The sequence below is a fragment of the Oncorhynchus masou genome, chromosome 22 (genome assembly GCF_036934945.1).
Source record: "Oncorhynchus masou masou isolate Uvic2021 chromosome 22, UVic_Omas_1.1, whole genome shotgun sequence".
In the NCBI taxonomy this organism is placed as follows: Eukaryota; Metazoa; Chordata; class Actinopteri; order Salmoniformes; family Salmonidae; genus Oncorhynchus; species Oncorhynchus masou.
The window spans coordinates 10,704,809-10,718,407 of record NC_088233.1 but is presented as its reverse complement, the minus strand read 5'-3'; the positions used below and the strand labels follow the sequence as shown (position 1 = coordinate 10,718,407).

Below are 13,599 nucleotides of genomic sequence, written 5' to 3'. Positions count from 1 at the left end.
TGTTTTCAATCATATGATTAGTTAAATTACAAAATTACAACGATATTTCAAAAGAAATATAACTTTGTATTGTTTACTAGGCAACTACGCCAAATCAAAATGCCAAATCCCCAAATCCCCCAGCCAACCAAGCTGAGATAAAATGCAGTGAACCTGTAAGGCTTCATTTTCACACACAGCAGAACCGAAAGGAGTAGCGGCCTAGCAAGTCTGTCATCTCAATAGCTCTCCAGATTGATTCCAACCGTGGGGGCATTTCTCCCTGACCTTGAGGTGGGAGACCATTAGAAAACCCTGCCCTGTGTCTTCTCCGAGCCTGAGGTAGCAAGATTGACTCATAAAAGTTATATGTCCATGGAATAGATTCAATCAAAGTTTGACATAGACATTTAATTCTCTCAAATTTTACACTTAGACTTGGAGAGAAAGAGATAGTAGATAGTAGGTGCTAATATCAGGTGAAATGTATGCCTATCCATGTAGCACATGCTATGACCTTGATTCTGAGGACAGAATCCAAGACATAATTGAAAATGTAAAACCTTGGGTGGAGACTGATTTTAGTAGCGCTTTGGTGTCTCTCCATCCGTGCTGAAACGGGTCTCCTGTGATTTCGTGTTGTGGTGGAATAGTTTGAAGCAGCCTTGTGCAAACACTCACAGATCCATTTGCTGACACTCGCAATGATGTGGTCGCCCGGCGATGAGAAAGCCATCGTCTCAGCCTGAGGAGAAGCTTAACAAAATCTTAAACTGCATCCCCCCCTAGAAAGAAAGCGGAGGCCAGATCTGCTGGTCACAATAACAGTGGTGTAGATGGATCGGCTCGCCGTGTTTTCACCACATCCAGATTAGTTGGGAATTATGATGATACCCACATACCCAGGATTCTTACTTTCACTGACTTACTGATATGAAAACAAAAGCAGACAACCAAAATCGAAGAGAGAGAGAGAGAGAGAGAGAGAGAGAGAGAGAGAGAGAGAAAAAGAAAGAGAAAGAGAAAAAGAGTAGAGAGAGAGAGAGAGAAAGAGAGAGAAAGAAAGAGAAAGAGAAAACGAGTAGAGAGAGAGAGGGAAAGAGAAGTGAGAGAGAGAGGGAGAGGGAGAGAGAGAGGTGTGATTTAACACGCTGTGTCGGATGTTGCTGTTGTTGGCATTCCAATTTAAGAGACAAGACTAGATAGAGAGTCTGGTGTGTAATGTCTGGTAATAATAATAGTAATGTTTCAATCGAATGAAGGCAAAACAAATACATCTGCAGACAGCATTTCATTTCCTAGTGGTTCACAAAAGACTTGTGCTGTGTTTAGATCACTTTGCAATTAATTGCATTTTAATTAAGTGGTGGTATTTCAAGAGCTCTTTTTGTGAACAACACACAAAGTGGGGCGCAGGAGAAAAAGCGGATAGCATGAGTGAATAAGTGGATGTCAATGTTTTCGAAAAAGGAATCAGGTAATTGAATGAGACTGACAGGTCAGAGTATTGTCTGGTGGTGAAACACAGCACAAAGCGTATCGCTGTTTGACACAGGGGTCAGAGAGAAAGGAGGCGAGACTGACCCCATTGCTTTTATATGCTAATACGGTCTGTTTATCCATGTCACAAACACACACACTCCCACACCCCTCCACTCTTCTCTGCTTCCCATTGTTTGTGCTCTGAACAAATTGATTGCTTTGTTTCTTTGGTGTGTTGTTTGGAAAGACAAACATGGGTCTCGTATCGACTCGCATAACAGGAAACTAAAGACAAAGACAAAGACAATTTCAAGCCATTTGATTGCAAAGAATGAATGGGTGAGCTCACTGATACAATGTATTTATTATTATTATAATTATAATTGAAAGGAAAGCAAATCAATGAATAAGGTTTCTTAACATTTCGCATGCCACTAAACATCAACAGCCTAACATACTGGAATACCAGATTTTGTTGTAACATAACAAACTACTTTTTACAGAGATACTTTTTGAAATACTTGTATAAGGGTTGAGGCTCGGGTTGGCGTTGAGACTCGGGTTGGCGTTGAGACTAGGGTTGTCGTTGAGGCTCAGGTTGGCGTTGAGGCTCGGGTTGGTGTTGAGGCAAGGGTTATGGTTGAACTGGGATGTGTACATAAAGCTAGGGTTGGGGTTGAGGCTAGGGTTGGGGTTGGGGTTTAGGCTAGGGTTGGGGTTGAGGCTAGGGTTGGGGTTGAACTGGGATGTGGACATGAAACTAGGGTTGGGGTTGGGGTTTAGGCTAGGTTTGGGGTTGGGGTTTAGGCTAGGTTTGGGGTTGGGGTTTAGGCTAGGGTTGGGGTTGAACTGGGATGTGGACATGAAACTAGGGTTAGGTTGGGGTTAGGGTAGGGTTAGTGTTGGGGTTAGGGTTAGTGTAGGGGTTAGTGTAGGGGTTAGGGTTATGATTGGGGTTAGGGTTAGTGTTGGGGTTATGATTGGGGTTAGGGTTAGGTTGAGGTTAGTGTAGGGGTTAGGGTTAGGTTGGGGTTAGGGTTATGATTGGGGTTAGTTTTAGTGTTAGGGTTAGTGTAGGGGTTAGTGTTGGGGTTAGGGTTATGATTGGGGTTAGTGTTGGGGTTAGGGTTATGATTGGGGTTAGGATTATGATTGGGGTTAGTGTTGGGGTTATGAGTGGGGTTAGTGTTGGGGTTATGAGTGGGGTTAGGGTTATGATTGGGGTTAGGGTTATAATTGGGGTTAGGGTTGGGGTTAGGGTTATAATTGGGGTTAGGGTTGGGGTTAGTGTTGGGGTTAGGGTTATGATTCGGGTTAGGATTATGATTGGGGTTAGTGTTGGGGTTATGAGTGGGGTTAGTGTTGGGGTTATGAGTGGGGTTAGTGTTGGGGTTAGGGTTATGATTGGGGTTAGGGTTATAATTGGGGTTAGGGTTGGGGTTAGGGTTATAATTGGGGTTAGTGTTGGGGTTATGAGTGGGGTTAGTGTTGGGGTTATGAGTGGGGTTAGTGTTGGGGTTATGATTGGGGTTAGTGTTGGGGTTATGATTGGGGTTAGTGTTGGGGTTATGAGTGGGGTTAGTGTTGGGGTTATGAGTGGGGTAAGTGTTGGGGTTATGAGTGGGGTTAGTGTTGGGGTTATGAGTGGGGTTAGTGTTGGGGTTATGAGTGGGGTTAGTGTTGGGGTTAGGGTTATGATTGGGGTTAGTGTTGGGGTTAGGGTTATGATTGGGGTTATGATTGGGGTTAGTGTTGGGGTTAGGGTTATGATTGGGGTTAGTGTTGCGGTTATGAGTGGGGTTAGTGTTGGGGTTAGGGTCATGATTGGGGTTAGTGTTGGGGTTATGAGTGGGGTTAGTGTTGGGGTCAGGGTTATGATTAGGGTTAGTGTTGGGGTTATGAGTGGGGTTAGTGTTGGGGTTAGTGTTGGGGTTATGAGTGGGGTTAGTGTTGGGGTTATGAGTGGGGTTAGTGTTGGGGTTGAGGCTAGCTACAGTATTTTTACATGGGCACAGTGACTGAGCCTTGCTGTGGAAGTCAAGTGCCCCTGTGGAACGAGCCCCTCATTCATGCTCCTTGTCATCAAACACAAAATGCTGCTGCCATTTTACTCCTGCCTCTCACCAACAGTCTGCACACACACACACACACACACACACACACACACACACACACACACACACACACACACACACACACCAGTTATTATTAACACCAAATTATTGAATGTCCGATGATGGATGTTTGGGTGATGGATGTTTGGGGTCCAATGATGGATGTTTGGGGTCCACAAATATTTCTCACAAATGGGTTATCAAGCCAACGCCGCTGTCACCGTTGCCACAGCAACCACAATGTTGACAGGGCGTTATGACAAAGAGTTATTTTTTGTGGAGATTCATCTACGAAATGAGTTCCGCTCGAAGCACAGCACAGGCCCCACCAGGCAACCTTAAATACAGTTGAATTCGGAAGTTTACATACACCTTAGCCAAATACATTTAAACTCCGTTTTTCACAATTCCTGACAATTAATCCTAGTAAAAATTCCCTGTTTTAGGTCAGTTAGGATCACCACTTTATTTTAAGAATGTGAAATGTCAGAATAATAATAGAGAATGATTTATTTCAGCATTAAATTATTTCATCACATTCCCAGTAGGTCAGAAGTTTACATGCACTCAATTAGTATTTGGTAGAATTGCCTTTAAATTGCTGAACTTGGGTCAAACGTTTCAGGTCGCCTTCCACAAGCTTCCCAAAATAAGATGGGTGAATTTTGGCCCATTCCTCCTGACAGAGCTGGTGTAACTGAGTCAGGTTTGTAGGCCTCCTTGCTCACACACGCTTTTTCAGTTCTGCCCACAGAACTGGGATTGAGATCAGGGCTTTGTGATGGCCACTCCAATACCTTGACTTTGTTGTCCTTAACTCTGGGGGCGCTATTTCATTTTTGGATGAAAAACGTTCCCGTTTTAAACAAGATATTTTGTCACAAAAAGATGCTCGACTATGCATATAATTGATAGCTTTGGAAAGAAAACACTCTGAATTTTCCAGAACTGCAAAGATATTGTCTGTTGACTCCAACATCTTCACAAGGTCCTTCCTTCGCTGTTGTTCTGGGATTGATTTGCACTTTTCGCACCAAAGTACTTTCATCTCTAGGAGACAGAACGCGTCTCCTTCCTGAGCGGTATGGCGGCCGCGTGGTCCCATTGTGTTTATAATTGCATTCTCTTGTTTGCGCAGATGAACGTGGTACCTTCAGGCATTTAGAAATTGCTCCCAAAAATGAACCATACTTGTGGATGTCAACAAAAAATGTTCTGAGGTCTTGGCTGATTTCAAGCAAAGAGGCACTGAGCTTGAAGGTGGGCCTTGAAATACATCCACAGGTACACCTCCAATTGACTTCTTGATTGGGATACTCTGTTAGTGGACACAAAGTGTTACAAAAGGTTAACTACAGCCCTCAATATAGAGTAGTCCAGCCAGCTGAATGTCAGACCAGACCGTAATTATCCACATATATATTTTATTTCAGACCTATTGTTAATCAAATGTCACAGCATCGAACCCCACAACGGTAGTCGAAAGCCAAGTTAATAAACAGATCACTGACCATTTCGAATCCCACCGTACCTTCTCCGCTGTGCAATCCGGTTTCCGAGCTGGTCAAGGATGCACCACAGCCACGCTCAAGGTACTAAACGATATCATAACCGCCATCAATAAAAGATTGTACTGTGCAGCCGTCTTCATCGACCTGGCCAAGGCTGTTGACTCTGTTAATCACCGTATTCTTATCGGAAGACTCAACAGCCTTGGTTTCTCAAATGACTGCATCGCCTGGTTCACCAACTACTTCTCAGACAGAGTTCAGTGTGTCAAATCGGAGGGCCTGTTGTCCGGACCTCTGGCAGTCTCTACGGGGCTACCACAGGGTTAAATTCTCGGGCCGACTATTTTCTCTGTATAATTTAACGATGTTGCTCTTGCTGCGGGTGATTCCGTGATCCACCTCTACGCAGACGACACCATTCTGTATACATCTGGCCCTTCTTTGGACACTGTGTTAACAAACCCCCAAACAAGCTTCAATGCCATACAACTCTCCTTCTGTGGCCTCCAACTGCTCTTAAAAGCTAGTTAAACTAATGCATACTTTTCAACCGTTCTCTGCACACGCCCGCCTGACATAAACATCTCCAATCCAAAATCAAATCTAGAATCTGCTTTCAAATCTGCAACAAAGCCTCCTTCACTCATGCTGCCAAACGTACCCTCGCAAAACTGACTAGCCTACCGATCCTCGACTTCGGCGATGTCATCTACAAAATAGCCTACAAAACTCTACACAGCAAACTAGATGCAGTCTATCACAGTGCCATCCGTTTTGTCACCAAAGCCCCATATACCACTCACCACTGCGACATGTACGCTCTAGTCGGCTGGCCCTCTCTACATATTCGTTGCCAGACCCACTGGCTCCAGGTCATCTATAAGTCTTTGCTAGGTAAAGCTCTGCCTTATCTCAGCTCACTGGTCACCATAACAACACCCACCCGCAGCACGCGCTCCAGCAGGTATATCTCACTGGTCATCCCCAAAGCCAACACCTCCTTTGGCCGCCTTTCCTTCCAGTTCTCTGCTGCCAGTGACTGGAACGAATTGTAAAAATTGCTGAAGCTGGAGACTTATTTTTCCCTATATTTCTCACTAACTTTAAACATCAGCCCATCTGTAAATAGCCCATCCAATCTACCTACCTTACTTTTCTGCTCTTTTGCACACCAGTATTTATACTTGCACATCATCATCTGCACATCTATCACTCCAGTGTTCATTTGCTAAATGGTAATTACTTGCTACTATGGCCTATTTATTGCCTTACCTCCTCACGCCATTTGCACACACTCTATATAGACTATATTTTTCCCCCATTGTGTTATTGGCTGTATGTTTGTTTATTCCATGTGAAACTCTGTGTTGTTGTTTGTGTCGCACTGCTTTGCTTTATCTTAGCCAGGTCGCAGTTGTAAATGAGAACTTGTTCTCAACTAGCCTACCTGGTTAAATAAAGGTTAAATATATATTTTTTATAAAATAAAAAAGGCAACCTTACAGAGGATCTGTCAATGAGCACTGTGGCCGGACACCAAAGGGTCCCAGTAACTGTGGCCGGACACCAAAGGGTCCCAGTAACTGTGGCCGGACACCAAAGGGTCCCAGTAACTGTGGCCGGACACCAAAGGGTCCCAGTAACTGTGGCCGGACACCAAAGGGTCCCAGTAACTGTGGCCGGACACCAAAGGGTCCCAGTGCGTCCAGCTGGATGGATGCTCTTCAGTTCTGGGGAGTAAATCATAAAGATGATCAGCTCCGCCTATCATTTAATACAGTGTAGCATTTCAAGGTTTTGGGTTTAGCGCAGGTCACTCAGTGCTGTGTGTATTTCCTGTTTCCTTTCCTGTGCATGCTGTGAGAAGCTTCAGCTGAGGATGCACCCCTCCCCCCTCCACCCCCTGCCAAGAAAATGTTACCGTTAATTCACAAGAGATAAATTGCACCCTCCCTCCCACCAAGACAATGCTACTGTTAATACACAAGAGATAATTTACACCCCCCCCCCCACCAAGACAATGTTACCGTTAATACACAAGAGATAAATTACACCCCCCCCACCAAGACAATGTTACCGTTAATACACAAGAGATAAATTACACCACCCCCCACCAAGACAATGTTACCGATGATACACAAGAGATAAATTACACCCCCCATCAAGACAATATTAACGTTAATACACAAGAGATAAATTACACCCCCCCCCATCAAGACAATATTAACGTTAATACACAAGAGATAAATTACACCCCCCCCATCAAGACAATATTAACGTTAATACACAAGAGATAAATTACACCACCCCCCACCAAGACAATGTTACCGATGATACACAAGATATAAATTACACCACCCCCCCACCAAGACAATGTTAACATTAATACACAAGAGATAAATTACACCACCCCCCCCCCACCAAGACAATGTTAACATTAATACACAAGAGATAAATTACACCCCCCACCAAGACAATGTTAACTTTAATACACAAGAGATAAATTACACCACCCCCCACCAAGACAATGTTAACATTAATACACAAGAGATAAATTACACCCCCCCACCAAGACAATGTCATCGTTAATACACAAGAGATAAATTACACCCCCCTCCCGCACCAAGACAATGTTACAGTTAATACACAAGAGATAAATTACACCACCCCCCAACAAGACAATGTTACAGTTAATACACAAGAGATACATTACACCCCCCACCAAGACAATGTTACCGATAATACACAAGAGATAAATTACACCACCCCCCACCAAGACAATGTTACAGTTAATACACAAGAGATAAATTACACCCCCCTCCCCCACCAAGACAATGTTACCGTTAATACACAAGAGATAAATGACCCCCCCCCCCACCAAGACAATGTTACCGTTAATACACAAGAGATAAATTACACCCCCTCCCCCACCAAGACAATGTTACCTTTAATACACAAGAGATACATTACACCACCCCCCCCCACCAAGACAATGTTAACATTAATACACAAGAGATAAATTACACCCCCCCCACCAAGACAATGTTACCGTAAATACACAGGAGATAAATTACACCCCCCTCCCCCCACCAAGACAATGTTACCGTTAATACACAAGAGATAAATTACACCCCCTCCCCCACCAAGACAATGTTACCTTTAATACACAAGAGATACATTACACCCCCCCCCACCAAGACAATGTTACAGTTAATACACATGAGAGACTTTACACCCCCCCACCAAGACAATGTTACCGTTAATACACAAGAGATACATTACACCCCCCCCACCAAGACAATGTTAACTTTAATACACAAGAGATAAATTACACCACCCCCACCAAGACAATGTTAACATTAATACACAAGAGATAAATTACACCCCCCACCAAGACAATGTCATCGTTAATACACAAGAGATAAATTACACCCCCCCTCAAGACAATGTTACAGTTAATGCACAAGAGATAAATTACACCACCCCCCACCAAGACAATGTTACCGTTAATACACAGGAGATAAATTACACCCCCCCCCCACCAGGACAATGTTACCGTTAATACACAAGAGATAAATTACACCCCCCTCCCCCACCAAGACAATGTTACCGTTAATACACAAGAGATACATTACACCACCCCCCACCAAGACAATGTTACCGTTAATACACAAGAGATACATTACACCCCCCCCCACCAAGACAATGTTACAGTTAATACACAAGAGATAAATTACACCCCCACCCCCCCACCAAGACAATGTTACAGTTAATACACAAGAGATACATTACACCCCCCCCCCCACCAAGACAATGTTACAGTTAATACACAAAGGATACATTACACCACCCCCCACCAAGACAATGTTACCGTTAATACACAAGAGATAAATTACACCCCCCTCCCGCACCAAGACAATGTTACAGTTAATGCACAAGAGATAAATTACACCACCCCCCACCAAGACAATGTTACAGTTAATACACAAGAGATACATTACACCACCCCCCCCACCAAGACAATGTTAACTTTAATACACAAGAGATAAATTACACCACCCCCCACCAAGACAATGTTAACATTAATACACAAGAGATAAATTACACCCCCCACCAAGACAATGTCATCGTTAATACACAAGAGATAAATTACACCCCCCTCCCGCACCAAGACAATGTTACAGTTAATACACAAGAGATAAATTACACCACCCCCCAACAAGACAATGTTACAGTTAATACACAAGAGATACATTACACCCCCCCACCAAGACAATGTTACCGATAATACACAAGAGATAAATTACACCACCCCCCCACCAAGACAATGTTACAGTTAATACACAAGAGATAAATTACACCCCCCTCCCCCACCAAGACAATGTTACCGTTAATACACAAGAGATAAATGACCCCCCTCCCCCACCAAGACAATGTTACCGTTAATACACAAGAGATAAATTACACCCCCCCTCCCCCACCAAGACAATGTTACCTTTAATACACAAGAGATACATTACACCACCCCCCCCCACCAAGACAATGTTAACATTAATACACAAGAGATAAATTACACCCCCCCCCACCAAGACAATGTTACCGTAAATACACAGGAGATAAATTACACCCCCTCCCCCACCAAGACAATGTTACCGTTAATACACAAGAGATAAATTACACCCCCTCCCCCACCAAGACAATGTTACCTTTAATACACAAGAGATACATTACACCCCCCCCCACCAAGACAATGTTACAGTTAATACACATGAGAGACTTTACACCCCCCCCACCAAGACAATGTTACCGTTAATACACAAGAGATACATTACACCCCCCCCCCACCAAGACAATGTTAACTTTAATACACAAGAGATAAATTACACCACCCCCCCCCCACCAAGACAATGTTAACATTAATACACAAGAGATAAATTACACCCCCCCCCACCAAGACAATGTCATCGTTAATACACAAGAGATAAATTACACCCCCCCCCCCCCCTCAAGACAATGTTACAGTTAATGCACAAGAGATAAATTACACCACCCCCCCCACCAAGACAATGTTACCGTTAATACACAGGAGATAAATTACACCCCCCCCCCACCAGGACAATGTTACCGTTAATACACAAGAGATAAATTACACCCCCTCCCCCACCAAGACAATGTTACCGTTAATACACAAGAGATACATTACACCACCCCCACCAAGACAATGTTACCGTTAATACACAAGAGATACATTACACCCCCCCACCAAGACAATGTTACAGTTAATACACAAGAGATAAATTACACCCCCACCCCCCCACCAAGACAATGTTACAGTTAATACACAAGAGATACATTACACCCCCCCCCCCACCAAGACAATGTTACAGTTAATACACAAAGGATACATTACACCACCCCCCACCAAGACAATGTTACCGTTAATACACAAGAGATAAATTACACCCCCCCCTCCCGCACCAAGACAATGTTACAGTTAATGCACAAGAGATAAATTACACCACCCCCCCACCAAGACAATGTTACAGTTAATACACAAGAGATACATTACACCACCCCCCCCCACCAAGACAATGTTACCGTTAATACACAGGAGATAAATTACACCACCCCCCCACCAAGACAATGTTACCGATAATACACAAGAGATAAATTACACCACCCCCCCACCAAGACAATGTTACAGTTAATACACAAGAGATAAATTACACCACCCCCCCCACCAAGACAATGTTACCGATAATACACAAGAGATAAATTACACCACCCCCCACCAAGACAATGTTACCGTTAAATACACAAGAGATAAATTACACCCCCCCCCACCAAGGCAATGTTACCGTTAATACACAAGAGATACATTACACCACCCCCCACCAAGACAATGTTACCGATAATACACAAGAGATACATTACACCCCCCCCACCAAGACAATGTTACTGTTAATACACAAGAGATAAATTACACCCCCCCCCACCAAGACAATGTTACCGTTAATACACAAGAGATAAATTACACCACCCCCCACCAAGACAATGTTACAGTTAATACACAAGAGATAAATTACACCCCCCCCCCACCAAGACAATGTTACCGTTAATACACAAGAGATACATTACACCCCCCACCAAGACAATGTTACCGTTAATACACAAGAGATACATTACACCCCCCCCCCCCACCAAGACAATGTTACAGTTAATTCACAAGAGGTAAATTACACCCCCTCCCCACCAAGACAATGTTACCGATAATAGACAAGAGATAAATTACACCCCCCCTCCCCCACCAAGACAATGTTACCGATAATAGACAAGAGATACATTACACCCCCCTTCCCTCCTCGCCCAGCGGCCTTCTGGGAATGGGTTCCACCTCAGAGCACACGGCAGATTAAACCAAAGGGGAGCAATATTTACAAATCAGCCAATGGTTTAGGGAAGGGGCAACACTGTCCATCAATGACCCCCTCTGTACAGCAGTTCCTCTCGCTGGACGACTCCTTCTACCCCCCTGGTCCTCTAAAACCACCGCCTTGAGCCAACCACCCGGTGAGCTCTTAGTAAAACCAATGTTTTTTATAGTTGAACGGACAATATACAAAATAAAGGACTAAATGAACAAAACTAATAGGGTCTGAAATAGTTATGATATGATGAAACCATAAATAGACTGTATACAAAGTTTGCCCGGCAAGCAACAGCTTCATGGCTTTTAAAAAATATATATATATTTTACCTTTATTTTACAAGGCAAGTCAGTTAAGAACAAATTCTTATTTTCAGTGACGGCCTAGGAACAGTGGGTTAACTGCCTGCTCAGGGGCAGAACAACAGATTTGTACCTTGTCAGCTCGGGGATTTGAACTTGCAACCTTTCAGTTACTAGTCCAAAGCTCTAACCACTAGGCTACCCTGCCGCTACCCTGCACTCTGCTGCACACTGACACAATAGTATCTTCAGTCCATGGTGTTCATTTCCCTCCACAATACCCACTTGTTATTATATAGGGTTATGCATACAGTTGAAGTCGGAAGTTTACATACACCCCAGCCAAATACATTTAAACTCAGTTTTTCACAATTCCTGACATTTAATCCTAGTAAAAATTCCCTGTCTCAGGTCAGTTAGGATCACCACTTTATTTTAAGAATGTGAAATGTCAGAATAATAGTAGAGATAATTATTTCTCCATACGCACATAAAGTTTACTTTTCTCAAATGTTGTACAAATATTTGTTTACATCCCTGTTAGTGAGCATTTCTCCTTTGCCAAGTTCATCCATCCACCTGACAGGTGTGACATTTCAAGAAGCTGATTAAACAAAATGATTATAACACAGGTGCATGTTGTGCTGGAGATCATTTGGAGGCTCCCGAGTGGCGCAGTGGTCTAAGGCACTGCATCTTCGATTCCAGGCTGTATCAACTGCCAAATTCTCTTAAACAATGTTGGAGGCAGTTTATGGTAGAGAGGCCATGATCGGGAGTCCTATAGGGCTGCGCACAATTTGCCCAGTGTCGTTAGGGTTTGACCTGGGTAGACCGTCATTGTAAATATTAATTTGTTCTTAACTGACTCGCCTAGTTAAATAATAATAATAAAAGACCACTCTAAAATGTGCAGTTTTGTCACAACACAAGTTTTGAGGGAGTGTGCAATTGGCATGCTGACTGCAGGAATGTCCACCAGAGCTATTGCCAGAGAATTGAATGTTCATTTCTCTACCATAAACAGCCTCCAACATTGTTTAAGAGAATTTGGCAGTGCATCCAACCGGCCGCAGCAAAGTGTAACCACGCTTGCCAAGGACCTCCATATCTGGATTCTTCATCTGCGGGATTGCCTGCGGGATCGTCTGAGACCAGCCACAGCTGATGACACTGTGGGTTTTCTAAACAAACTGTCAGCTCATCGTCCTCACCGGGGTCCTGATCTGACTGCAGCTTAGAATCCTAACCGACTTCAGTGGGCAAATGCTCACCTTCGATGGCCACTGGCACGCTGGAGAAAAGTGCTCTTCACGAATGAATCCCGGTTTAAATTGTACCGGGCAGATGGCAGACATGAAATCGTGTTGGTGAGTGGTAAAATGATGTCAACGCTGTGAATAGACCACCCCCCCCCCCCCCGTGGCGGTGGGGTTATGGTATGGGCAGGCATACGGACAACGAGCACGAGTGCATTTTATCAATGTCAATTTAATTGCACAGATTTAGCGTTAATCGTACCATTAATCTACGGCCATCACCTCATGTCTCAGCATGATAATGCACAGCTCCATGTCGCAAAGATCTGTACACTATTCCTGGAAGATGAAAATGTCCCAGTTCTTCCATCACCAGACATGTCACCCATTGAGCGTGTTTGGGATCCTGCAACTTCACACAACCATTGAAGAAGAGTGGGGCAACATTTCACAGGCCACAATCAAAAGCCTGATCAACTCCATGCGAATGAGATCTATCTATCTATCCCAGTAACCGAAAGGTC

At 43.8% G+C, this 13,599-nt stretch overlaps 1 protein-coding gene across 1 annotated transcript in view; it reads right to left on the bottom strand.

Moving 5' to 3' along the window:
• Positions 1–6,599: 6,599 nt before the first annotated feature.
• The window catches only part of LOC135509793 (uncharacterized), a 31,478-nt gene continuing 24,478 nt past the window's right edge, over positions 6,600–13,599 (bottom strand). The window contains exon 3 of the mRNA XM_064930693.1: positions 6,600–6,816. Within this exon, the coding sequence (XP_064786765.1) occupies positions 6,600–6,816 (217 nt within the window). The remainder of the gene's footprint in view (positions 6,817–13,599) is intronic.